This window comes from Microcaecilia unicolor, chromosome 4 (assembly GCF_901765095.1).
Source record: "Microcaecilia unicolor chromosome 4, aMicUni1.1, whole genome shotgun sequence".
In the NCBI taxonomy this organism is placed as follows: Eukaryota; Metazoa; Chordata; class Amphibia; order Gymnophiona; family Siphonopidae; genus Microcaecilia; species Microcaecilia unicolor.
The window spans coordinates 263,448,120-263,473,143 of NC_044034.1; the positions used below are offsets into that span (position 1 = coordinate 263,448,120).

Genomic DNA, 25,024 nt, shown 5'->3' on the forward strand with positions numbered 1-25,024 from the left:
GAGGGAAAAACAGATGGAAGGATGGGGAGAGAGAGGGGGAAAACAGATGGAAGGATGGGGAGAGAGAGGGGGAAAAACAGATGGAAGGATGGGGAGAGAGAGAGGGAAAACGGAAGGATGGGGAGAGAAAGAGGGAAGACGCTGGATGGAAGAATGCAGAAAGAAATAGGGGAGACACTGGAAGGATGGGGAGAGAAAGCAGAGCTGCTGGATGGAAAAGGGGAATAGAGAAAGACTGGAGAATAAGAGGAAGGGGCATGGGGAGAACAAGGGTGAGGAAAAGATGAAAAGCCACAGGTAGATGAAGGAAATTAAAGAATGGATAGTAAGAATGAATTAAATCTGGACAGAGAGAGAGCCTGAAAAATATTGAAGAAAGCAAAGAAAAAGGAGACAAAAATGACAAATGGCACAGAAGAGTTAAGCGAAAACAAAGGAAAGCAGAATCACAGACTGGGACCAATATGGAAAGAAAAACAGTCACCAGACAACAAAGGTAGAAAAAAATCATTTTATTTTCATTTTAGTGTTTGTAATATGTCCAATTTGAGAATTTACATTGGCTGTCTTATTTTGCACTGGGTATACTGGAGCTGTAAGAGCTTACAGAGATTATTTATCATGAAAAAAAATCACGTTATTTTTTTCTCCTATAGTACTATAATATTTTCAATGATGTCTGTTTATATGCGCCATGGCTGGTATAGGGGGTGTGGTTAATGTGGGTGTGGCTATCATAGGGGTGGAGCCATATGTGGTGACCCCGTCCATAATGAGTACCGGCACCTTTTTTTCTACAAAAAAAGCACTGTATGTGATACTTTATATGTATACCCGAGTTTGATTTGTCCTTGCCTTTCTCAGGGCACAGACCGTACTGTTCTTGTACTAAGTTCTGAAGCTAACATCGAAGCCCCTTAAAATTTACACTCCAGCCCATCCCTATCTGTTCAGTCATGATCAGGGCGTAGACCGTAGAAGTCTGCCCAGCTCCCGTTTTGTTTCCAATTACCGGCGTTGCCACCCAATCTCCTCTAAGATTCCACGGAACCATTCCTTGTAAACAGGATTCCTTTGTGTTTATCCCACACATGTTTGAATTCCATTACTGTTTTCATCTCCACCACCTCCGGCAGGAGGGCATTCCACATATCCACCACCCACTCCTTGAAAAAAAACTCACACTTGATCTAGCATCCTTACTCAGGCTGTGTTGTTGTGCAAATTTGCTGTTCATGTTGGGGGAGAGGGGACATGTTTGAGCCTAGGGAGGGAAGGAAAGAAAGCTGTAGCGAAGGCCTTCTGCTGGCTACCAAGGGATCGTATCAGAAAGGACATTCATCCAGTCCTTGTGGCTGGCAAAAATATTTGAGCTTCCTGGCTTGCTATCTGGGATTGGTAACTGAAACAGCCCTAACATTGAACAATTGTGTTTTTATCACAGGGTGCTATTTTTTGGCTCCCACATTTCAGCCCTTACTGACTTAAGTAAGTGAGGCTTCTCAGTGAATGAACTCTGGCAAGTGGCTCCTTATTCAGTCCTTACTGAGTTAAGCAAGTGCTGCCTCGCAGTGAATCTTGGAATGTGGCCTCTCATTCCTCTGCACCTCCCATGGGCTGCCCCTTATTGGAAGGCTTGACTGAGGAAAATTGGAGGAATTAGTCACCCCCCGCCACCACCACCGCCATGCATGCTTAGAGTTTGGAAGAAGCAGTGCAGTACTTCATAATTTCATATCCCTAGGATCCTTAAAGACACTAATGCAACCAGCATAACTAGGCTTTTTTTTTGTTTTGTTTTCTGTTTCAACAACAGACTTATGGTCCTTGGGTTTTTGACCCTCTCATCGCTGAGGCTTAAACTTCATAAAATGAGAGCTCTCAGCATTTAATTTCCCCATTTGTTAGAGGTATATCAAAAGGCCATAATTGCCTTCAGACTGGTGTTCACAAATTAAAAACGAGTTAGCTATTGTGCTCCTCCAGCTTACAATATATCCCTTAGTGCACAGAAAGCATTGCAATACAAGGGAAACCTTCAGAGCCGTAACAGTGCTTATAAAGCTCTTTTTTAATCTTAGAAGCCTGAAATTACAATTTGTCATTCCAGAAAAGATTATTTTTTTTGGCTTTGTGTAACTAAAAGAGTTTAGTGCAGTGGCCTCAGAACCAGGGAAACTGGGCTCAGTTCCCATTGCAGCTCCTTGCAACTCTGGACAAGTCACGTAAACCTCTGTTGCCCCAGGTACAAAAAAGCTCTTGTATATAACATGTCAACTGCTTTGTTTGTAACCACAGAAAAGCAGGATTTCAAATCCCATCCTCTTTCCCTTTCTAGTACTTTGGAAATAGCCATTGATTAATAGTAATATTAACTAGCTCAAGGCACATATAAAACTGATGGCTAAAAAATGCTATTTTGGTTATAAATGCTCTCATCCAGTGTCCTCACACTCTTCCTCTGGCTCACATGCTGCCTCACTCTGTATGTCACACAGTAATATTTGCACAGACATTCTCTTAACACACAAACTACATCTCGCTTACCACCCCCCCCCCCCCCATCAGAAACTTGCTGAATTTCGTGCCTGTAGTACATGCTGCCATCTTATAGGGCCTTTGAACATCGGAGCCCAGGTCACAAGTACCTGGAAAGATTCCCAGATGGGGAGGGGAGGGAAGCTGGGATTGGGAATCTGGGGCCCAATGGGCCACCATGGAATTTTCAGTAGGGTTGGGTTTGTTTGTATTTCTCCATTGGCTGCTTAACTAAGTAAATGGTTCTTGGAAATTGGCCCCCAATATGCTTTATTATAGGATCATTCTGGGAGAAGGTGATGTTGGGCTAATTATGATTATTGAGTTTGCGAATCTCAAGTGGAGAGGGGGAGTATTAGGTGTTTGAAAGTTAATATAGAGCTGAAGGTTTATCTTTTGTGCCCAGTACTCTTGTATGGGTTCTGACTTTAAAAATCAGACGGGGGCGGGCCCAAAAGGAGAGAGACGCGAAGGAAGAATGGAAGACAGAGGAGTCAGCTGATCTTCTTGCCCATGCAGCGCCTTCACATAGAGGTGAGAGGCGCTGCACGGGCCCGGTAAGAGGGAGGGGGGCCCGATGGAGGGGGGAATGGCGGCGAGGACCCGCGGAGGAGGCAGGGCACAGGGCGGAGGGTGTCAGTCAGGAGGTGGAGCTGTGGGGTTGACAGAAGAGTACAGAGGAATGGAGGGGGGCCGGCCGGGGCTTCTAAAGTAAGGATTTCTTCGTTTTGCTTTTTAAATTTATAATGCGGGGAGCAGCGGCGACCTCGGACGGGGTGGAGGGGGAAAGGTCGTTCAAACAGGACGCTCCTGACGAGCGCCTTTGCCCCCTCCCGGTCCTTTTTTGAGTTTTGTTTTTATTTTGGGAGCCACGTGTTTGTTTGTTTTTTGTTTTGACAGTGGCATGCGCAGAGCAGCCAGCATAACACTTGGCTGCTCTGCACATGCTATAGGAGCCTTTTACTGACGGGGATTACGGACGTATGATACCTTGTACTTTTCAATACCGCACCGAACATTTCTGAGCTGTTTTTTTACTGCATTCTTCATTTTTTTAAATTCGCTAAGTACTTTTATGATTTTGATTTTTTTACGTTTGGTTGATGCATCTGGACCCAGGTCGCAGCGGCGAACTGGTGGGCAGCACTAGTCAAGGCATCAAGCTCCTCCGTCGTCCTTCACTTCCCTGCCTTCTCAGCGTGCGTCCCGCCCGCCCTCGCCGAAAGGGACAATTTGCAATGTTAGAGGTAGATGTTCTTTTATTGCTCGGAAACATCTGTTCATCACATGGAATGCCCATTTTAATACTAATGAGGTCGTTTCATAGATTTGCATAGCATTTTCGTTCACTGCTTCCGTGAACGTTGAAAGCAGTGGTGAGACTCTGTGCATTACGCACACAATAACGTGTATGCTAAACTGACTAAAAGTGGTGTAACTGAAACGTTCCAATCCCAGTTTGCTTTGTGCATCCCCCCCTTCAGTGCAGGGATAGACTGAGTAAGCAAGTTACTATTTTCCACAGTGGACTTGAGCTCTGCTTCACTCTACCAGTTCCAAGTTATCTTCTTATTTCCAGCCTCATCTGTCTCTTGTGTTCACACACCCATTAACAATATAGACATCTCATATTTTCATACGCAAAGTGGAAAGTCATGAGGTTTGAATGTCTTGAATCACGAAAATGTAGTTCCAGATTGATAATTCAATTAGTCGTTATTGTAACAGCATGTCAAAAGTAATATGTCAATTCAATTACATGATTGTAATTAGCAAGACCTTACAATGTAAATTCAGTACCACTGCAAATGTCAGCATGATCAACAGCTTTTGTGCAGCCAGACAGCTTATAAAATACACTCTAGATTAGTTATTTGCTTTAGCACACAGGAGAAAAGGGACAGCCCTATTTATAGGCCAAAGAAAAGGATGACTAGATGTTTGAATATTGGAAAGGCAGACCTATTCTGTATTCCTTCATAAAAGAAGAACATGAATTTTGCTGGGTGCTTGAAAGCAGCATGTTTCTATTTTTAGCCTATATGCAAACAGCAAGAAATTTTGGTGCTCCAAAGTGCATTTTCTTTCATTCATATGAAATATTTTTGTAAGTACATACATATCACTGTACAAGCCCAGTATCCTGTTTCCAATAATGACCAATCCACAAGTACCTGGCAGGATCCCAAAAGAGTAAAAAAGTCTATAAATAATGGTCTATGGCCTTTTCTTTTAGGAACTTGTCCAAACCTTTTTTAAACCCTGCTAAGCTAACTTCTTTTACCAGAGCTTAATTACACATTGAGTTTTCTCCAGTTTGTTATAAATATACCCCCCTGTTTACAAAGCCATGTTAGTGGCTGCCGATGCAGTAATGCAGACACTGCCTATGCATCAATCCATGTGGCACTCGACTGTTCACCCTCCTCCATGGAGAAAAATAGCCATTTAACTCTACCACCTGTTTTCTGTCCAATTATCAATTCCTAATCCACAATAGAACATTTTCTCCTATTCCATGACTCTTTCATTTTTAGGAACTTTGTCAAAAGCTTTCTGAAGATTTAGATACACTACATCAACATGTTTATTCACACCTTCAAAGAAATGAAGCATATTGGTGAGGCAAGACTTCCTTTTGCTGAATCCATACTGACTCTGTCTCACTAAACCATGTTTGTATATGTGTTCCTTAATTTTATTCTTTGTAATAGTTTCCACAGTTTTGCCCAACACTGAAATCAGACTTAGGGTTTTTAATTTCCCAGATCACCACTGGAACCCTTTTTAAAATTGGTATTACATTGACCACCCTTCAATCTTCAGGTACTATGGACAATTTTAACGACAAGTTACAGATCACTAACAGTAGATTATCAATTTCATGTTTGAGTTCTTTCAGCTTGTATACCATCCAGTCCAGGTGATTTACTACTCTTTAATTTGTTGATTTTTTTCCTTCAGGAGCGCCTTCATTACTTTTCAACCACTGAAACGAGGCTTTTTGGCCTGACATTGCCTACTTCTTCACTCTAACTTATAGAATACTATAGGCTGTGGGTGTATCTCAGGAATCTTGGCATGAGCATTTATACCAGCTCTGTAGCTAGTGTAGATACTCGTGTCCAAACACTAGCATTGTATAAAGAAGAGTAGGCACTGATTTTCCTTTATAGAATAGGCTCCAGATAGGCTCCTCTCTATAGAATTACCCTCAATGGACTAGATTCTATATTAAAATTGGCGTAGAAAAAATCCACAGTTATTGTGATTTTGTAAACTGCACTAATGTTAGGCGTGGTTTATAGAATATACATTTAGGTATGAGCGAAAAAAGCAGGGGATCCCTCTACGACAAAGAATCACAGCAGACAAAGTAGAGGCTAAGCAAAGACGAATCACCACTGGAGATATAGTCCAACAGTCTTTATTGATTCAAATAAGGAAAGGACCCGACATGGTCCGTGTTTCGGCATATATAATCGCCTACATCAGGGGTCAAGTAATAAACTCTGTACAGAGGCGCAAGTATTTCGCTCTGCGCATATACAAAGAGCGGAGTGTCAAATCACAAAAACAAGTACAAATTAGCAAAAGAAATTCATCCTCCCTACAAACATCAATATTATATACAGAATTCTTCATCTCTCCCAATACCCAGTACATTTTCTTCCTCCCCTTAAGTACCAGAAACCCTCTATCAACCAACAAACATCATTTGTAAACTTCTAAGTTGTTGGTCAAAGCGGTATGAACCCTTATGGTCCATTTTCCTAAAAAGGGTGTCCACACTTTGAAAAAAAACTCTTCGTAAGTCGGAATCCGGCGAATTCCACTGACTTTTTCTCCATTAGAAGCAGCAAAACCAGGAATACATGTTTATTTTTTGGACAATCCAGAATGTGCCCCCTTAGAATTTTGTATCTTCTGGCATCTACACCTATAAATAATAGCACTGTGAAATCGGCTTTTACACATGTATGCCTTTCCATGTATAAATCCCGCACAGCCATTCTAAAATGACCACTTTTTGCCTGGTTTACTGTAATTGTAGACAAGAACAAAGGGGCATATTGGGTGGAACAAGGGGTTTTTATATGCTGATACTTTGTGTGTTACTATTTAATTACTTTTGATGGAAGTTAATACTAATAAACCGGCAGTCACAACTATCCAGTAAGTCCTCTCTCTTCATATTCACTATGTTTTTGTACAGGTATCGTGTTGTGGTCCCGTATCCACCTCAGAGTGAAGCAGAAATTGAACTGAAAGAAGGAGACATTGTGTTTGTACACAAGAAACGTGAAGACGGCTGGTACAAAGGAACATTACAGAGAAATGGGAGAACTGGACTCTTCCCCGGAAGCTTTGTAGAGATCTTTTGAAGAAGGTGCTGGTGACCACATGGCTTGAGCTGAAGGATTTCCCAGTTGTTGACGGGGTAAAAGGTTTAGAGGGGAAAAGAAGTCCTTATTAAGAGTGATAAAGCACAAGAAATAGAGAAATTTCACAGTTGTCCACTGCCATTGTTACTTCCAAAGATGCCCCAGGCTCTTCGGTCTTACAGCGCTGGAGGAACAGTACATTGCTGACCTTCCGGAAAACAAAACAATAGCTTGAGCTTACAGGGGTATGTTGAAGCAGTGCCTTCCACTTGGAATGAAAGAGTGAGAGGATGTACATTTGGACAGTATTTGAGCACCATTTCCCTAATTTGTAAATTGTAGAAAAAAAAAGTATCTTTAAAAAAAAAAAAAAGAAAGTTATTCTATTACCATAACTTATTTGTCTGAGCTGCAGTGTTCTTATCACTGGCCTATGCAAGAGGAGTCGAAGACTTACTAGGGAAGTTCTAAGAGGTTTAAGCACAGCGTAAATGGGGATGGTTGGTACTGGATTCAGATGAGAATATCAGAAAGAATTAAAAAGGCCAAAATGCTTGTGTCATGCTTCTATATACCTCAAAAACATGCTGCATAAAACAACCTAATTTCCTATAATGTGTTACATCTGAAGTAACACTCCTGATGTGTTGGTGTATGCAGAGGGCTAGAAACGCTTTTCTCCTCTCAAATCTATATGCAGCATATTTTTGCTCTACCATTGCTTTTTTTTCATATGACATACCTAACAGGATTTCTATATTTCTGATAGCGTACACATTTTCTATTTTTCATACATCTGGTACTGTCTTTGTATTAGGAAAGACTGCGTTTAGCTGAACTGCACACTGCAATGTGAAACATGAGCTGTTGTTTTATTTTTCTTTTTTACTGTGTAATTCCAAAATGTACATAATGTATGCTTCATTGAGATCGATCGTTTTTGTGGCAAGGGAAAAATTCCATTCAATGACAGTAAGATAAAATTGGTGTGTTAAAACCCTTAATAAAGCACAGTGCATACTATTCAGACAGTGATAATCTCTCAAGCAGCAGAGGTGATTAAAGAATGTTTCCAGGTAGAAGAGTCATTTTTATTTATGTCTTTTCTATGGCAATAACAGGAACAGTGCTGATCCTTGGTAGTTGTAAGGATGGCTAGGGTTTGGGGGGGGGGGGGGGGGGCAATGTGACTCCCCTTGGGTCGTTGCATCTGAGAGATATTGGCAATGGCATTGACAAGAGTTTATCACAGTGCGATTTCTTGATGCTGTTTCTGGGCTCTGTTCAATTTTCAATCCTACTTAAAAGAAAAGGCATTAAAAAACCATCTCAGGCAATAAAGGTTTCCATTTGAAAATGAATCACATAAAAGCTGATCAACCCATACCAGTGATATTAGGAAATACGCCTTTGGGCCACACCTACTTTTTTAAAATAGATGCATGATGGAAGAAATTCTTCCATGTGTCCAACCCACGGACTGTCACTAGTCACAAAACGTTCAGAAAATATTATTCATTATTGTTTTTTTCAGCAGGAAATGATTCCCTTGAGTTGCCTTTAACAAGGGTTGACAGCTTCCTAACTAGATTTCCAACTTTGGCCAAGCTAGGTCTTAAGGGGTAGGTGAACATTTCATCTTGCCCAGTGCAATTTTTCTAGCAAAAAAGGTGCCGGTACTCAAATGCCAGGCCACCCTTCAGGGGTGGGGTGATCACCGAGGGACTCACTCCACAATAGCCAGGCCCCCTGCAACCAGTCACAGAATCTATGACAAGGCAGAATTGGTGTGTAGAGCCTGAGCTCTTTCATTAAAACTTGGGGTCCATGGGTCAATTTTTGCAGACAATGGAAAAGGTGCCGGTACTCAGTACCCCCAAGTACCCCCTCAAACAAAGCCCTGATCTTGCCACACTTTGCCCCCTAAAAGAGTACATATGAAGTGTGTACATGAACATTTGTGTTTTCCATTCAGCTCCAGCACTAGGCTCTGTAAAATAGGTCTTGAAGCATGGGTAACAAATGGAATAGAGATACATAGATAGTTTTCAGTATTGCCACCCCCTCCTCCCCCCCCCCCCCCCCCCCCCACATCAATCTGGTTACTAACCTGCATCCTTGTTTTAATATCCATACACATTTTGGCCATATAAGTCAATATACTGGCAAAGCGTATATGGATAGGAGGAGGAGGGGTCAGAGTGTTCTATGGATTGGGCCTTAAGTTACAGCTGCTACCTGTACAAGTTAGGCCGCAGTGATAGCAGGCCTATTTCTGTATGGATAAGTTGTCTGTATAAAGAGTTCAGCTGGCATTATTAGCACTCTCTAAAACATCAAAACTTGTCCACTGAATAATAGAATTACTTCAAACCCAAAACAACTGTGAAACTATATATATGTTGCTCATGGGATTTTCAAGCTCTTAAAAACAAAATAGGAGGAAAAGACCTCAAAGGACCTCAGTGCTACAGTGAACTTTTCACTGACATACTGTTAGCACTGTGTGGACCATCATCTCATCATTGGCCAAATACCTCCAGTAATATTTTTGCACGTTTTCATATAAATTTCAAAATTCAAAGCATGCTCATAAATATTAGTGACAAACAGATCAGTGCAAATCACAATAACAAAATAATAGGGCAACTTAACTTCAGTTTTCAGCTCTTAACTCCCCACAGGGACCTGTTTCGCCCACCGTCTTTTTCAAGGGAGATTTCAGAAGCATGCCCTTAAATCAGCTAATGCCGTGTAAAACAAACATAATAAATATTAAAAAACTGTCAGCAACCAAAACACGGGTGGTCTAGTTCATTGCAAATTTACTTAACATTCTCTTCAGGACATATTCAAAGCATACCCCATTCAAAATGGCGCCTGTATATATAATAGACGCCATCAAAAATGTTCCAATCGGTGAGAGACATTTCTTGCTATGGAAACTGCCATAGCAGAAACAACAGACCCTCAAGTATGTTAAAAAAATGCTACCCATTCAACCATTGTATTTAAACCTCTGGGCTCCAGGGTTTGAAGACGACGAATCCAGCGCTGCTCGCACTGTCTCAACAAACGATCATGATCGCCTCCCCGATGCGATACTCTAACTTATTGCAAAACAAAACACTTTAATTCAGAAAACATATGCTTCATCTTAGTACAATGTGTGACAAGTTGTGTTTATTCCTGATTTATGCTTGTTGACTTGAATCTGCAACCTCCTTGTGGTCTTCCCCACATACACTACAAAACCTGATCAACAGATTGTTTTCGATTTCAGGTGGTAACTCTAAGTCTGTAGGGTTGATAAGTTCCGTGCGTTCCAAAGTGATATCACAAATCCCACATTTTCCGCATTTAAAGTGACCGCTGTCCATTTCTACAGTCTCTGTTGACATTGCTGGTAAATCTGCAGGATTCAAAGTTTCTTTAAGATTGTGGCCTCTAGAGAATGCACAGCCGATGTTGACAAAAAATTGTGTGTATTTGCATAATGTCCCTGTTCTTTTTTGTAATTGTAGCCACCTCTTCCCCTCCCTTCATATATATCAGTACAAAATCTCTCTCGCCAATTGAAACATTTATGACAGCGTCTATTATATATACAATCACCATTTTGAACGGGGTATGCTTTGAATATGTCCTGAACAAAATGTCAAGTAAGTTTGCAATGAACTAGACCATCCGTTTTTTGGTTGATGACATATGGTTTTTTGATATTTATTATATTGGTTTTGCAGAGGGCATTAGCTGATTAAAGGGCATGCTTCTGAAATCTCCCTTGAAAAAGCCGGTGGGTGAAATGGGTCCCCATCGGGAGTCAGGAGCTGAAAACTGAAGCTAAGTTGCCCTATAATTTTGTTATTGTGATTTGCACTGATCTGTTTGTCACTAATATTTATGAACACACTTTGAATTTTGAAATTTATATGAAAAAGTGCAAAAATATTACTGGAGGTTTTTGGCCAATGATGAGATGATGGTCCACACAGTGCTAACAGTATGGCGGTGAAAAGTTCAGTGTAGCACTGAGGTCCTTTGAGGTCTTTTCCTCCTATTTTGTTTTTAAGAGCTTGAAAGCTTTTGAGCAGTGGCTTAGGAAGGGGGGCGGTCTGCCCCGGGTGCACGCCGCTGGGGGGTGTCGGCTCTGCGCTGGTGCACTGCCCTCTCTGCCCCGGAACAGGTTACTTCCTGTTCCGGGACAGAGAGAGCAGTGAATCAGTGCGGAGCCGACACACCCCAGCAATGTGCAGTCAGGGCGGATCAGCCCTCCCGCCCGTCCCTCGCCGCAGGTATGCGCTCCGGGGGGGGGTGCGCTCCAGCGGGAGGAGGGTGCGCTGTGCTGCACCCAGGGGGGGGTGCGCAGCGGTGACCCGCCCCGGGTGTCAGCTCTCCTCGCTACGGCTCTGCCTTTGAGCAACATTTATATAGTTCCACAGTTGTTTTGGGATTATTAGCTCTCTAACTTACCTAGATTATACTGCTGAAAATCCATATAAAACAGATACTAATAAATTGTTTATGCAGACACTGCATCACTGCAGAGTTACTCCATAGTTGATCAGGTATTGCACCTTTAAAATGCACAAACACTGATTTTAAGACTTACAGCCTTGTCTAAAAAGACCCCAATTTAAAATTAAACCTTTTACAAAGCTATCAACTTGCTTCCCTGGTTTGGCCAGTGTCTCTCCCCACCCCCCACCTGAGAGTGCCCTACTGTGCAGTTTCCTAATAGGTTGCAGCTGATTACCAAGGGTGTTTTTTTGGCAAAAGTGCTCCATGAATTTAGTCCTTATTAGAGTCATTATTATTTGGCAGCTGATCTGACAGGCAGTGAGTGATTTTCCTAAATTATGGTAAAGAAGAAATTGCCTCCTTATAGCTATTACATCTTTTAAACTATCCTCTCCCGAAGGATACATTGGGTAACCGTTTACTTTGGCCTTAATGTGCAGGTCCAAGATGGAAATGGGTACCATCCCCCTGTGTCATGAACAATAACCAGTTGAGTCCAAAAGAAGGAGAAAAAGATCCTCACGGGTATTAAAGGACAAGCAAAAAAGTGAGGTACAAAAGAAAGCGAGTTGAAGGAATCCAGTAAAGTCTATGGGCTGATATTCAGCCAGCGGGAGGCAGCCCATTCCAGGCCTTGTCCGGTGATTGGCATTGAATATCTGGGGGGGAGGGGTGTTGGCTGGTGCTAACTTAAGCAACTAAGCGAATATTCAGCACTGGCTGGTTAAGTTAATAGCGGGCAAAGATAGAACTGGTATTTATGCGATCTGATTTGCCCGCTAAACTTAGCCGGTCAGCACTGAATGCTGATGGTTATTGCACGATAAAGTTGACCTTTCGGCACTGACCACAAATATTCACAATATTTGCAGTTAGGTGCCAAAATGCTGTTTAACCGGTCAGCGGCCGCTTCTGGCCAGTTAAATAGCTTTGAATATTGGGGGATATATTTATTGCAAATAGATCATCCAATAAATGATTAATGCTTCCTAAATGAACATGCACAACTCAACATAGGCCGCATTTCAGCAATGATGCCTGTGTCAGGAGTCCAAGTACACTAATATGGTGTCAAAACGAACACAGACTTTGGTGCTAACAATGATATTTGTCAATATGAAAATAATGCTTGACTTGTGACCAAAGAAAACAGCCTGTTTCTACAGGTTCAAGTCAGTTCGGGGCAGGCATCATTGCCGAAACAAGGCCTGACTTGAGTCGTGCATGTTCATTGAGGAAGTGTTGATCACTTATTGGATGATCTACTTGCAATAAATACAGACTTTTACTGGATACCTTGCACTCCCTTTCTTTTGGACCTCACTTTTTTGCTTGTCCAATAACCAATTGGGCCAGCTAGCTAAGTCTGCCAAATAACTATGTATGAAGCTCCGTCACTGAAGACAACTTTTTAAAAAAACAGCTTTTATCCACAAGGCTTATAGTTAAATGTTAGTGAGAGGTCTGCAAAGCAGCGGAATATGGTATATTCCTACAGAACCTTTCCTGGCTTTTTATCTACCGATGGTAACACTTTGAGCAGCGTAGACCTCACCGTGGAAAAGAGCATAGACAAATGGATGGATCGGTGATGGTGTCCAGAAACAGGTGTTTTCCTTCCAGTACAGTATGCTACCCTGAACATATGTGCCAAGTGGAAAGAGAAAGGCCGTCTTTGGTCAGGAGAATGATTATTAAGTATTTAATGTTTCAGAAGTATTGTTTTATGGGCCTTGTCTTTCTTCAAAATGCTGATTTTGGTGGTTGGGTGAAATTTCTTGTTGTAAGGGGTGGGAAAAAAGCACAAATGTCATTTGAGGAGCACAGGTGTGTATTGTAAGCCCAGTGGACGGAATAAGTAACTGATTCAGTGCCATTTCAAAAATCTTTGTTGAAAAGTGGTAAAATGTTCTTCACATAATTAGGGTCATCGCAACTTACAAGTGAGCTCAGAACGTTTAACTCCATTCATGAGAGAATCGCCCTGAGTTTGTATTAGATTTCACTCTGCAATAGGGGTATGCATTCGAAAGTGAATTTCACCAGTGCACCAAGCAGATTTAAATTTGCAGTGGAAAATCACAGACCAGCAATGGGTCTAATTGTTGATGAGTGATTTTTAAGACCCAAGAGAGCTTCTGTGGTCTATGTATAAGTTTCATATAAAAAGAAAATGGCAAGGATGGGGTGGGGGAGTAGAGAAGCACATATAGCTCCCTCCTTGACAAACAAGCAACATATTAGCAGTCCTGTTTTGGTAATATGCTGAATTTGATGTACTAGAAAAATGGTTTCAACCAATTGCGTGTGAACAATTCTTTTGTACTTTGCACAGCTCAGAATGTTTTTTTTTTGTTATACCTGAATGTCAACTCGTAACTTAGAAAATATCGACAGTTCCAATGACACTGAACTTCAAAGACTGTGTTTCTGATTCTTTCAATAAATGGAATATTAAGGTATTTTTAATGAGGTTTCTTTCTTCAGTTGGATAATAAGAAAAGAACTGCTGAAGCACTAAACAGGAAGATGATGGAGTGGGAGCTGCTAGGATAGGATTTTCATCAAGATACTCAATTTAAAAGTCAGAGGAATAGTAAAATTATCTAAATGGAGCAGACTTTGTACTATTAAGGAGGTAATATTATATAGTCATTCCCATGCATATATGGCCACATACACATATGAATGGCCTCTTATCAATACCGACTGGTGAAAACTATGTACTGTGACACGATAGTGTGGAGTTTGCCAGTAGGCATGCATCGGGACAGGGTTGATGTAAGGGTTTAAGCACTGTGGGCAAACCTTGCAACCTCTGTAATTAACTTTGAGACTCCTTGCCATGCCTCCCCCCCCAAACAAACATGACCACTCCTCCCTAAGGGCCTGTTTTACCAAACTGCAGCAAAAAGGTGCCAGCGCTGACATCGGCATGTGTTTTATATGTGCGCCGAGAGACCCTCTTTTACTGCAGCTGGTAAAAAGGAAGGTCTCGCTTTCCTGCAGGAAATGGGCGGGCAGCAAGTAAAGCACTTGCTTGTCACATGGCCATTTCGGGGTGGGGAGCCTTTACTGCCACCCACTGAGATGGTGGTAAGGACTCCTGTGCTAATCCGGCGGTAGCCGGGCAGCAAGCAGCACTGCCCGATTACCGTTGGGTACAGTCTGGCGCTACAAAAATAAATAATCTGGGTCCTAAATAACCTGGGTAAATAGCTATTTGAAAGCCGCCCACCTTCCTGCTGGGAAAAGTGTTTCCTGTTATTTATTTCAGTTTATGTGGTTGACCTATTGCAGTGGTTCCTAAACCTGGACCTGGAGGCACCCCAGCCAGCCAGGTTTTCAGAATATCCACAACGAATATTCATGAGAGATTTGCATGCAGTGGAAGCAGTGCTTATAAATCTCTTTCATGAATATTCATTGTGGATGTCCTGAAAACTTGACTGCCTGGTGGTGTCTCCAAAATACCCAGTGTAACGGAATGTAACCCACCTTGAGCTACTACTGAAAAAGGTATGAGCAAAATCCAAGTAAACAAATAACAATTAAAAAATGTAAATAATAATAATAAAACTTTATTTCTAACCCACTGTATCTAGAACAATCTAAACAGGGTACAAAAATACATAATATAATAATCCAATACAACAGTAAATACAAAAGCAATATTACTAAATCATTCATTACAACATATAATACAAATTAACATAAAACTACAACGACAACAGGGCTCTACATCTCATATAGCTAAAAAAAAAAATCAATCACTGCTATTCATCTAAAGACCCATTCGCTTGAATAAACATCAGGGTTTTAAATTCACTCTTAAACTGGGCAATATTTTGCACAGTACGATGTTCTAAGGCATAGCATTCCATAATTTTGGACCCTTAACATAAAATATGGAAGACCTGCATTCTTCTAAATAAACCTGCTGAAAAGATGGAACTTCTAGCAACTGTTTTTGAGAAGATATCATAACGCGACCCTCCCTTTAATCACTCATACAATGGAATTTTGAGCAACCTGTAATGCCCATAAGGAACCCCCTGTAATACCTATTTTTAAAAGGAAATGATAGACCAGTGAGTCTGACATCAGTGCTGGGTAAATTGGTAGATACTATTATAAAGAACAAAATTACTGAGCATATGCATAAGCTTGGACTAATGGGATAAAGCCAACACAGATTTAGTCAAGGGAAATCTTGTCTCACCAATCTACTACATTTCTGTGAAGGGGTGAATAAACATGGATAAAGGTGAACCGGTCAATATTGTGTATCTGGATTTTCAAAAGGCATTTGATGTTGTGGACAACTCCTGATGAACTTAGAAAGTCATGTGATAGGAGGTAGTGTCCTATTGAGGATTAAGAACTAGTTAAAAGAAAACAGAGAGTAGAGTTAAGTGGTCAATATACTCAATAGAGAAGGGTAAATAATGTGGTTCTCCAGAGATCTTTGCTGGGACACTGGGACTTCTTCTTTTTAACGTATTTATAAATGTTATTTCTTAGGATATATTTACCACATTTTTGAAGAAATTCGCCCGGAGCAGTATACCACAAGATCAATCTGGACATAAGCAAAAGACTATCAGCATAAAAAAATTAATCAAATAATCTTATATATTAAAACATATATCTTACTTACAATGTTGACACAATATACAATAGAACATCTTAATAGACAGCATAGGGTGTAAGCAAAGGTGGAGTATATAGACAGATAAGATAGAGAATAAGGGAAACTAACAAAGAAAGTTGCATGTAGAGTCAGAAAGGTGCATGAAAATAATCTTGACTAGGTTAGAAATGGATAGCACTGGTTGACCTGGAAACAAGAATAACAAGTAGGTGATCAAATTTGCTGATGATGCAAAATTGTTAAATCAAGAGGATTGTGAAAAATTGCAAGAGGTCCTCTCGAGACTGGGCATCCAAATGGCAGATAAATTTAATGTGAACAAGTGCAAAGTGATGCCTAGGGGGGTCTTTCCCTGCTGTCTCACCTTTGTTGGTATGAACAGCTCCTGAAACACACATATAGCCTGCTAAAGTCCCCGGGCCCGATATTCACAAAAGCTGAGATCCTAAATTTGTGCTCCTAAATTGGTGCCCTATTTTCAGCCAAACTTAGGGGCCCTTTTACAAAGTGGCAGTAGGGCTACTGCATGTGTAGCGTGTGCCAAATTGACACTGCCGCTAGGTTAGTGCGCCCACCTGGCTGTAATTTTTTAAGTTGGCTCACGCTGTTCCCATGGTAGAAAATATTTTTCTATTTTCTACCATGGGGGCATTCATGATGGTAATTGGCAGCATAGAGGGGCATAATCGAACAGGGCCGGCCATCTTCAAGGCCGGCCCCGTAAAGCGGCGTCCCAACCATATTATCGAAACAAGATAGCCGACTATCTTTTGTTTCGATAATACAGTCGGAGCCGGCCAAATCTCAGTATTTGGGCCGGTTTTAGAGATGGCCGACTTTGGTTTTCGGCAATAATGGAAACTAATGGCGGCGATCTCAAACCCGGCCAAATCCAAGGCATTTGGTCATGGGAGGAGCCAGCATTTGTAGTGCACTGGGCCTCCTCACATGCCAGGACACCAACCGGGCACCCTAGGAGGCATTGCAGTGGACTTCAAAAATTGCGCAGAGTCACATGGAACTACAATGGGACTTGAACCCAGTTTCCCTGGTTTTCAGGTCACTGCACTAACCATTAGGCTATTCCTCCATGCCATGTGCCTACATGCATAAATGCCAAAAATCCACCTAAGCACTATTCTATAAATATGAACAGCTGATAAAATTTACAACAAATATATAATCTAAAAATTAAACCCATAAAAATTCAAACCCACCCATATCACTGGACCCACAAAGTTCAACTGTGCCTGATTTCCCTAATTCTAACCCTTTTCTTTGAATGAGCATTTGGTGGTCTCAAGCATGCATGCTATCACAGCTCTGAATTCTTAAAAATAGAGATTGATTCTTTCTTCATTTTGTATTGAATTCAGCTGCCAAAACTATCACCACCCTGTAATGAGACAGTGTTGAGAATATCTGGAAGACTTGCTGAAGCAGCTGCTTCAACGCTACTGTCAGGTTTTCCATTAACCACAACTCCCTGGGTTTTACCTTTCCAAAAAAAGTGTATCGATGTCCCCACAATTAAAAGAAGAAAGCATAGGTAAAACCCCCCTCTCCAACATACTTCCCTTTGGCAACTTGAAAACAGATTCAGAGTTCATTATCGATCAAAGCAGGGTTGAAAAGCAATCCTTTAAATCTTCCATTACACACGTGCAGATCCATTTTTCAGCACGCCTGCAAAAAAGGCCTTTTTCGGCTGAAAGTGGACGTGCGGCAAAATTAAAATTGGTGCATGTCTATTTTGGTCCTGAGACCTTACTGCCACCCACTGACTTAGCGGTAAGGTCTCACACGTTAACCAGGTGGTAATCATCAGTGCGTGTACACTGCTAATTACTGTGTGGTTAGTGCCATAGGTAGAAAATGACAAATATTTTCTGCTTCGCCTATTGGACGTACATAAAAAATGGAATTACCACCCAGGCCACGCGGTAGCTGGGTGGTAGTTCCAAATTGATGCACATTGGACGCGTGTAGGCGCCTACATGCCTTAGTAAAAGGGCCCCAGAGTGTGCTAATGCTGGCCTTATACTAAGTGATTTGGGAGACGCAGAAACAGCTGAGGAGCACATGTGGAGGGCTCAGCTGATCGGTGAGCAGTGCAGGCTGGGCTGTGTTGGGCTCGGGGATGGATGGAAGGGTGGATGGACTGCTCCCCCCCCCCCCCCCCCCGGTTCCTTACCTAACCTCGGGTCACTATTTTTGTTGCAGGTTTTTGCATTGATTCGTCTCAAGCAGGCAGCGAGAGGTAAAAAAGTTGTCAGTAGGCTGTAACAGCGCATAAGTGGTAGAGCAGTGAATAGTACCACATGCTAATTCAACAGTCATTAGAACACTTTAATAAACAGGCCCCTAGGTCTGTACCTAAAGCAATGGAAAGTTAAGTGACTTGCCCAAAACCACAAAGAGCCACAGTGGGATTTAAACCCTGGATTTCCTGGTTCTCAGCCCAGTGCTCTAACCATTAGGCTACTCCAGTGAGGGAGGGGACTGCTCAATAAACATTGAATTGGTCATGAGATAAACTTATCATCAGTATTGTATAGTACTGAAGTAAATGTAACTAGTTACTGTGCTTTTAACAAAGTAATATTTCAACTATTTTTTAGTACTTCATTACATAATGATCCTTGCATGTACAAATAAAATTGCACCAAAATTTTCAAGCCCAGCTTCAAATAATGTGCATAGGTTAATTATCTATAGATTATTTAATTCCAGCATCAGCCCTCTATTCCCAATCCCATTCCCAGCATCTTCCAGTATCAGCTCCCTTCTCCCAACCCTATCTCCAGCACGGTGAAAGTTGATTCGATGCCATTTGCACTGTGCTGGATGTTCCAAGTCTGGCTGCAGGTGAGTTGACTTTCTTGGTTGCATCCTGCAGTCAAAAAGATGATGATCATGGCCTACTTGCTGCCAGCAATTAACAGGCTTTGTGAGACTCTCGCAAGAAAGCATCAAGAACAGCTTGTAAGCTTTTTGTGACTGGGCTCATAAATGCAATCGATCAACACTACTCCGATCTATTTGATAACTCTGAAGCAACTGCAGCAGCAATTCTGTGTCCTAAGTTTCACACTGGGTGGATGATAAAGCATTCTTTACTATGAGGAAGACAAAGTGTTTCACACAGAGATTCCCTTGATCAACACCTACAAATTCAGTCAGAGACATCAGTAATATTGCAGCTTGGCCTGATATGAAGGAATTTTTTTTTTTAAATCAGACTGAAAACTCTACTTCCTTGCCAGTGCAGTTACTGATCAGCTTTTTATCAGTGCTGGTTTAATAATGACTCATAAGTGCATCTGCATAAGTGATAGTCATTTTCAGAATTTACTAAAAGCAAACAAGTAGATTGAATTTGGGATAAAAATGTCAAACAGCAGTTGCATTTATTGTAGTCTCAGTATCCCCCCCCCCCCCCCCCCCGATATTCAAAACTATTTAACTAGCCAGAAACAGCTCTTGGCTCGTTAAATAGGGTTTAAGTGCCTAACTGTGAATATTCAGTGGGAGATAACTGGTTATCTCCCGCTGGATATCCTGGTTAGCGGCTAGCCGCCAACCGGCTATATTGTGTGACAGGGGCGGACTGACCATTCGTGAAACCTGGCAGTGCCTGAGGGCCCAGAGGCTCTAGGGGGCCCAGAGGCTCTGCCCGGATGCCTGCTGCACACTACAGCCCTCCCCGGTCCTCCTACCTTTAAAGGCGTGCCGCTGGTGATCTATTGGCCTCTGCGGGGGGTAACGCTTTTTCCTGCCCATTGTGCTGCTGCTATTCCCCCTGCCTGGCACCACCATATTTTAAAAATGGCAGCCGACTCCCTGAGGAAGTCTCGCGAGACTGTTGTAGCCTGCGAGACTACCGCGGGAACTCGGCCGCCATTTTGAAAACACGGTGGCGCCGGCAGGTGGGGGAATAGTGGCAGGACAGTGGGCAGGAAAGGATATGCCCCCTCCCGCAGAGACCACTAGACCACCAGGGCCTTTCAGGTAGGACCGGGGCAGCAGGGGCGCTGGCTGTAGCTGTAGAGGGCAGCAGTGCGGCGGTAGGGGGGGTGTCAGGCAGTGGCCGGGCAGGGGGTCCAGATTACTCTCAGTCCGCCCCTGTTGTGTGACGTGTTGAGGCATAATCGAATGGCGCCAGCCAAATCGATGGCCAGCCATCTTCGGGGCCGGCTTTGCACAGGGGCGGAGCCAGTCGTATTTTCGAAATACGGTTGGGGCCGGCTAAATCAACATTTAGGTCAAATGTTGAGATCACCGGGTGTACAGCAGATGGCCGGCTTCGGTTTTCAGCCATAATGGAAACCGGGCCCGGCCATCTCAAACCCGGCCAAATGCAAGGCATTTGGCCATGGGAGGAGCTAGCATTTGTAGTGCACTGGCCCCCCTGACATGCCAGGACACCAACCGGGCACCCTAGGGGGCACTTCTAGAAATTAAAAAAAAATAGGTCCCAGGTGCATAGCTCCTTTACCTTGGATGCTGAGCCCCCCCAAAACCACTCCCCACAACTCTACACCATTACCATAGCCCTAAGGGGTGAAGGGGGCACCTACATGTGGGTACACTGGGTTTTGGGGGCTTTTGGAGGACTCAACATTATCCACCACAAGTGGAACAGGTATGGGGGGGCTGGGTCCACCTGCCTGAAGTGCACTGCACCTACAAAAAACTGCTCCAGGGACCTGCATACTGTTGTCCGGGAGCTGGGTATGACATTTCAGGCTGGCATGCAGTCTGGCAAAAAATGTTTTAATTTTTTTTGGGGGGGGTGGGAGGGGGTTGGTGACCACTGGGGGAGTAAGGGGAGGTGATCCATGATTCCCTCCGGTGGTCATCTGGTCAATTGGGGCACTTTTTTGTGACTTGGTCCTAAAAATAAATGGACCAAGTCCAGCTGGCAAAATGCTCGTTCGAGCCGGCCATATTTTTTCCATTATAGGGTGAAGCTGGCTATCTCGTAACCACGCCCGTCCCCGCCCCCACTCCGCCCCGTCCCGCCTTCTGTACCCTCCCTTGAAGGTTGGCCGGCTCCGCGACGAAAAAGCAGTTGGCGCCAGCCAAATTCGGCTTTCAATTATACCGATTTGGCTGGGAGCAGGAGATTGCTGGCCATCTCCTGATTTGTGTCGGCAGATGGCCGGCGATCTCTTTCGAAAATGAGCTGGATAGTCAGTCAGGCACAGATATTCAGCGCCCAACTGGCTATTTAGCAGGCCTATCTCTGACTGCTAAAAAGTTAACTGGTAGCGCTGAATATTGGCATAGACGGTTAACTTTTTAGGAGCCAAAATAAACCCAGATATTCAATGGCGGTCACCAGATATGGGCCAGCTTTGAATATCTGGGTTTAAAACTGGCAGCAGACAACAAACGTGCTGCTCATGGCCAGCTGAATATCAGGCCCAGTAATTTTAGTCGAAAAGTATTATAATAGGCATTTACTTTTTTTACAAGGGCGGCCTCCAAGACTTCAGCAGAAGTCTCGTGAGTCCGCCATTGGAAGTCTCGGCAGCCATTTTGAACAGTAATCCGGCAGCAGAGGAGCGTCAGCGCCAGCACCAGCGCCAGCAGCGGGCAGGCAGGACCAGGGATCTTTCCTGGCTGCCCCGAGGAATTGGTTACACAACCTGGGTGGATGAAGGAGGGGCAGGTGAGAGAGCAGGGTCATTGGACATGGGCGGCTGGAGGGAGGCAGGGGGAGAGTAGGGTCGCTGGATATGGGTGGATGCGGGGGGGGCCAGGGGGAGAGGAGGGTTGCAGGACATGGGTGGCTGGAGGGGGGACAGGGGAGAGGAGGGTCGTTGTTTGATGCGCCGCTCCCTGCCACTTGCTCCACGTGTTTCCCTACTCCTCCCCCTGCCTGGGAATCAGCTGCGAGTGACGTCAGCCTGGGTGGCTGGAGGGGGGGCAGGGGAGAGGAGGGTCGCTGGACATGGGTGGCTGCAGGTGGGCAGGGGAGAGGAGGGTCGCTGGACATGGGTGGCTGCAGGGGGGGGCAGGGGGAGAGGAGGGTCGCTGGACATGGGTGGCTGCAGGGAGGGGGTGAGGGGGGTCCTGAGACCAGAGAGGTGGGGGTGGAAGGGGGGCCTCAAACCATAAAGGGAGGGGGGAGGGGCACACACTCACTCACTCTCTGTCTCTCACATACACTCTCTCTGACACACTCTCTGTCTATCACACTCTCCATCTCTCACACACACTCTCTCTCAAACATACACTCTGAGGAAAACCTTGCTAGCGACCGTTTCATTTCTGACAGAAACGGGCCTTTTTTACTGTGTTACATAATACGCTTAGTGAGTTGTGTGTGTATATCGTAATTAATGCCAATTAGTGCTGATAATTGCTTGTTAACATCCAATTAACAGTGCTGATTAGCTAGTTAACCAATTAAGTTGTGCGCATTGTTATAGCATATGCTTTGATTTCCACGTGGAAATGAAGGCGCGATATATAGAATCCCGAGGAGTATGTTAAAAAATATCCTTCCTTGAATTCATTCTACTGTTGCTGCCCTTTCCACATGTCAGTTTAACATCTGCTTGAGATTCTGGGATACATCAGAACACTAGTGCCCGGCTTTACATTTCTACTAGTGGAACTGGCTAATCAGGCAGCAAAATCAAAAAAATTTTAAACAGCAAGTGAATTAAAAAGCAGACCAAGATGAGGATCTCAATGGCTTTTCTTATTTTAAATGCCAAATGTTGCTAGCACTCTATTAGAAACCAGCAAATCACAGAACTGAATCAACAGTGCCCTCTAGAGACAAACCCAGAATAGTTATTAAGATATATTTCTCAGAACAATTTTATGTATTTTCTCAGAAATGCTTTAATTTTTAATTTTTTTGTTTCCCCTGTTCTATGGGTGTTATAAATAGGTTTGGTTTGAAACATAAAACATTTAACTACAACAATCCTGTGAATAATAATTCTTTCATGGTACTTTGTTGCATAAAAACCTGCTGTACTACTAATCATTTCTATAGTGCTACTAGACATATGCAGTGCTATACACATTATATATAGGTACTTTCTCTGTCCCTAGAGAGCTCACAATCTAAGTTTTTGTACCTGTGGCAACGGAGGATTAAGTGACTTGCCCATGGTCACAAGGAACTGCAGTAGAAATGAAACCCAGGTCACCAGGATCAAAGCCCATTACACTAACCATTAGGCCACTGCTGTACCTAAATGTGTGTCATAGTAACATAATAAATGACAACAGATAAAGACCTATACGGTCCAACCAGTCTGCCCAATGGTATGTGATACTTTATATGTATACCTGAGTTTGATTTGTCACTTTATCACTTCAATGGCTTCCAGGCATGCAAGAGGTATCCCCTTTTCTTGTTTTCCTCTTTCCTAATGTACAATGGAGTTCTTTTCCTTTACAAATGCTTAGTATTGTACACCGCTTTGATGTTCCCTGGCTAAAAGATGGTATGTATGTATTTATTTATTTATTTGTTTATACATGCATTCTTGTATCCCGCTGTCATCCAAAAACAAATTTCGGTTCAAAGTGGCTTACAATTTACATTTTGGTGGAGTTACAATAGTGTTGTGCAATGTTATGAGGGCACCTATAGTTTTTGAAGAGATAGATTTGAAGAGGAAAAGGTAGTTGTAGCTTTTGTGTTCAGTTGTAGAGTTTTGGTGATGTTTATTCATATAGTTTTTGAACTACTACTACTAATCATTTCTATAGCACTACTGGACGTACACAGTGCTGAACACATCATGAGCAGGTATTTTCTCTGTCCCTAGAGGACTCACAATCTAAGTTTTTGAACCTTGGGCAATGAAGGGTTAAGTGACTTGCCCAAGGTTACAAGGAACTGCAGTGGGAATTGAACCCAGATTGCCAGGATCAAAGCCTGCTGCACTAACCATTAGGCCACGCCTCCCTCATGAAGAGGCAGATTCGAAAGGAAGGTGACAATATCTTGTGATTAGCTGTAGAATGTTTTGAAGATGTAGGTTTGCATTTCTTTTCAGAATTGGAGGAGATTTGTGATGCTTCTTATGGTTTTTGGTATCGAGTTCCACCATTTGGAACCCTGATAGTTAAATCCTATTGTGTAGATAGTTTTGTAGATGGTATTTTTGCAGTTGGGTAGATTTAGAAGTAGGTAGTTTCTGTTTACTGGGCTGGCATTTTTTTTGTACCCCGCGCTTTCCCACTCATGGCAGGCTCAATGTGGCTTAGGTACTTGTTTGTACCTGGGGCAATGGAGGGTTAAGTGACTTGCCCAGAGTCACAAGGAACTGCCTGTGCCTGCAGTGGGAATCGAACCCAGTTCCCCAGGACCAATGTCCACCACTCTAACCACTAGGCCACTCCTCCATATAGTTCAATTATGTTAAGCATATATTCGGGTGCCATTCCAAATAGTATCTTGAAGATTAGGGTGCTCATTTTAAGTAGTGTTTCGATGTCGTATGTTTGTTGGTTGATTGTGAATTTTTGGTAGGATGTGGGATTGTGCAGGCTGGATAGTACTAGGAATTTGGTTTTGTCTCTGTTCAGTTTGAGTTTGGAAGTTGTTGCCCATTCTTCCATGAGGTCCAATCCTTTGTTTATTTTGTCCTGTAGATTTGTGATATTGTTTTAGAAAGGTATGAAGATGGTGATGTTGTCTATATGTATAAATGGGTTGAAACCCATTAATTCCAGTTTTTTTCCGAGTGTCGCCATAATTACATTGAACAGTATTGGTGATATTGGTGATCCCTGTGGTATCCAGCACTCGGAGATCCATGAGGCTGTTTGGTTGGACATCTTTACTATGTAGGATCTGGTCTTTAGGAAGCCAGTGAACCATGTTGCCACTGCACCGCTGATTCCTATGTTGTCGAACAGTGTCATTAGTGTGGTATGGTGTACTAGC

The 25,024-nt window shown here is 42.9% G+C and overlaps 1 protein-coding gene across 1 annotated transcript in view; it reads left to right on the forward strand.

Moving 5' to 3' along the window:
* The window catches only part of SH3RF3 (SH3 domain containing ring finger 3), a 793,875-nt gene extending 785,482 nt beyond the window's left edge, over window positions 1-8,393 (forward strand). The window contains exon 10 of the mRNA XM_030201480.1: window positions 6,755-8,393. Within this exon, the coding sequence (XP_030057340.1) occupies window positions 6,755-6,923 (169 nt within the window). The 3' untranslated portion in view covers window positions 6,924-8,393. The remainder of the gene's footprint in view (window positions 1-6,754) is intronic.
* Window positions 8,394-25,024: the final 16,631 nt, after the last annotated feature.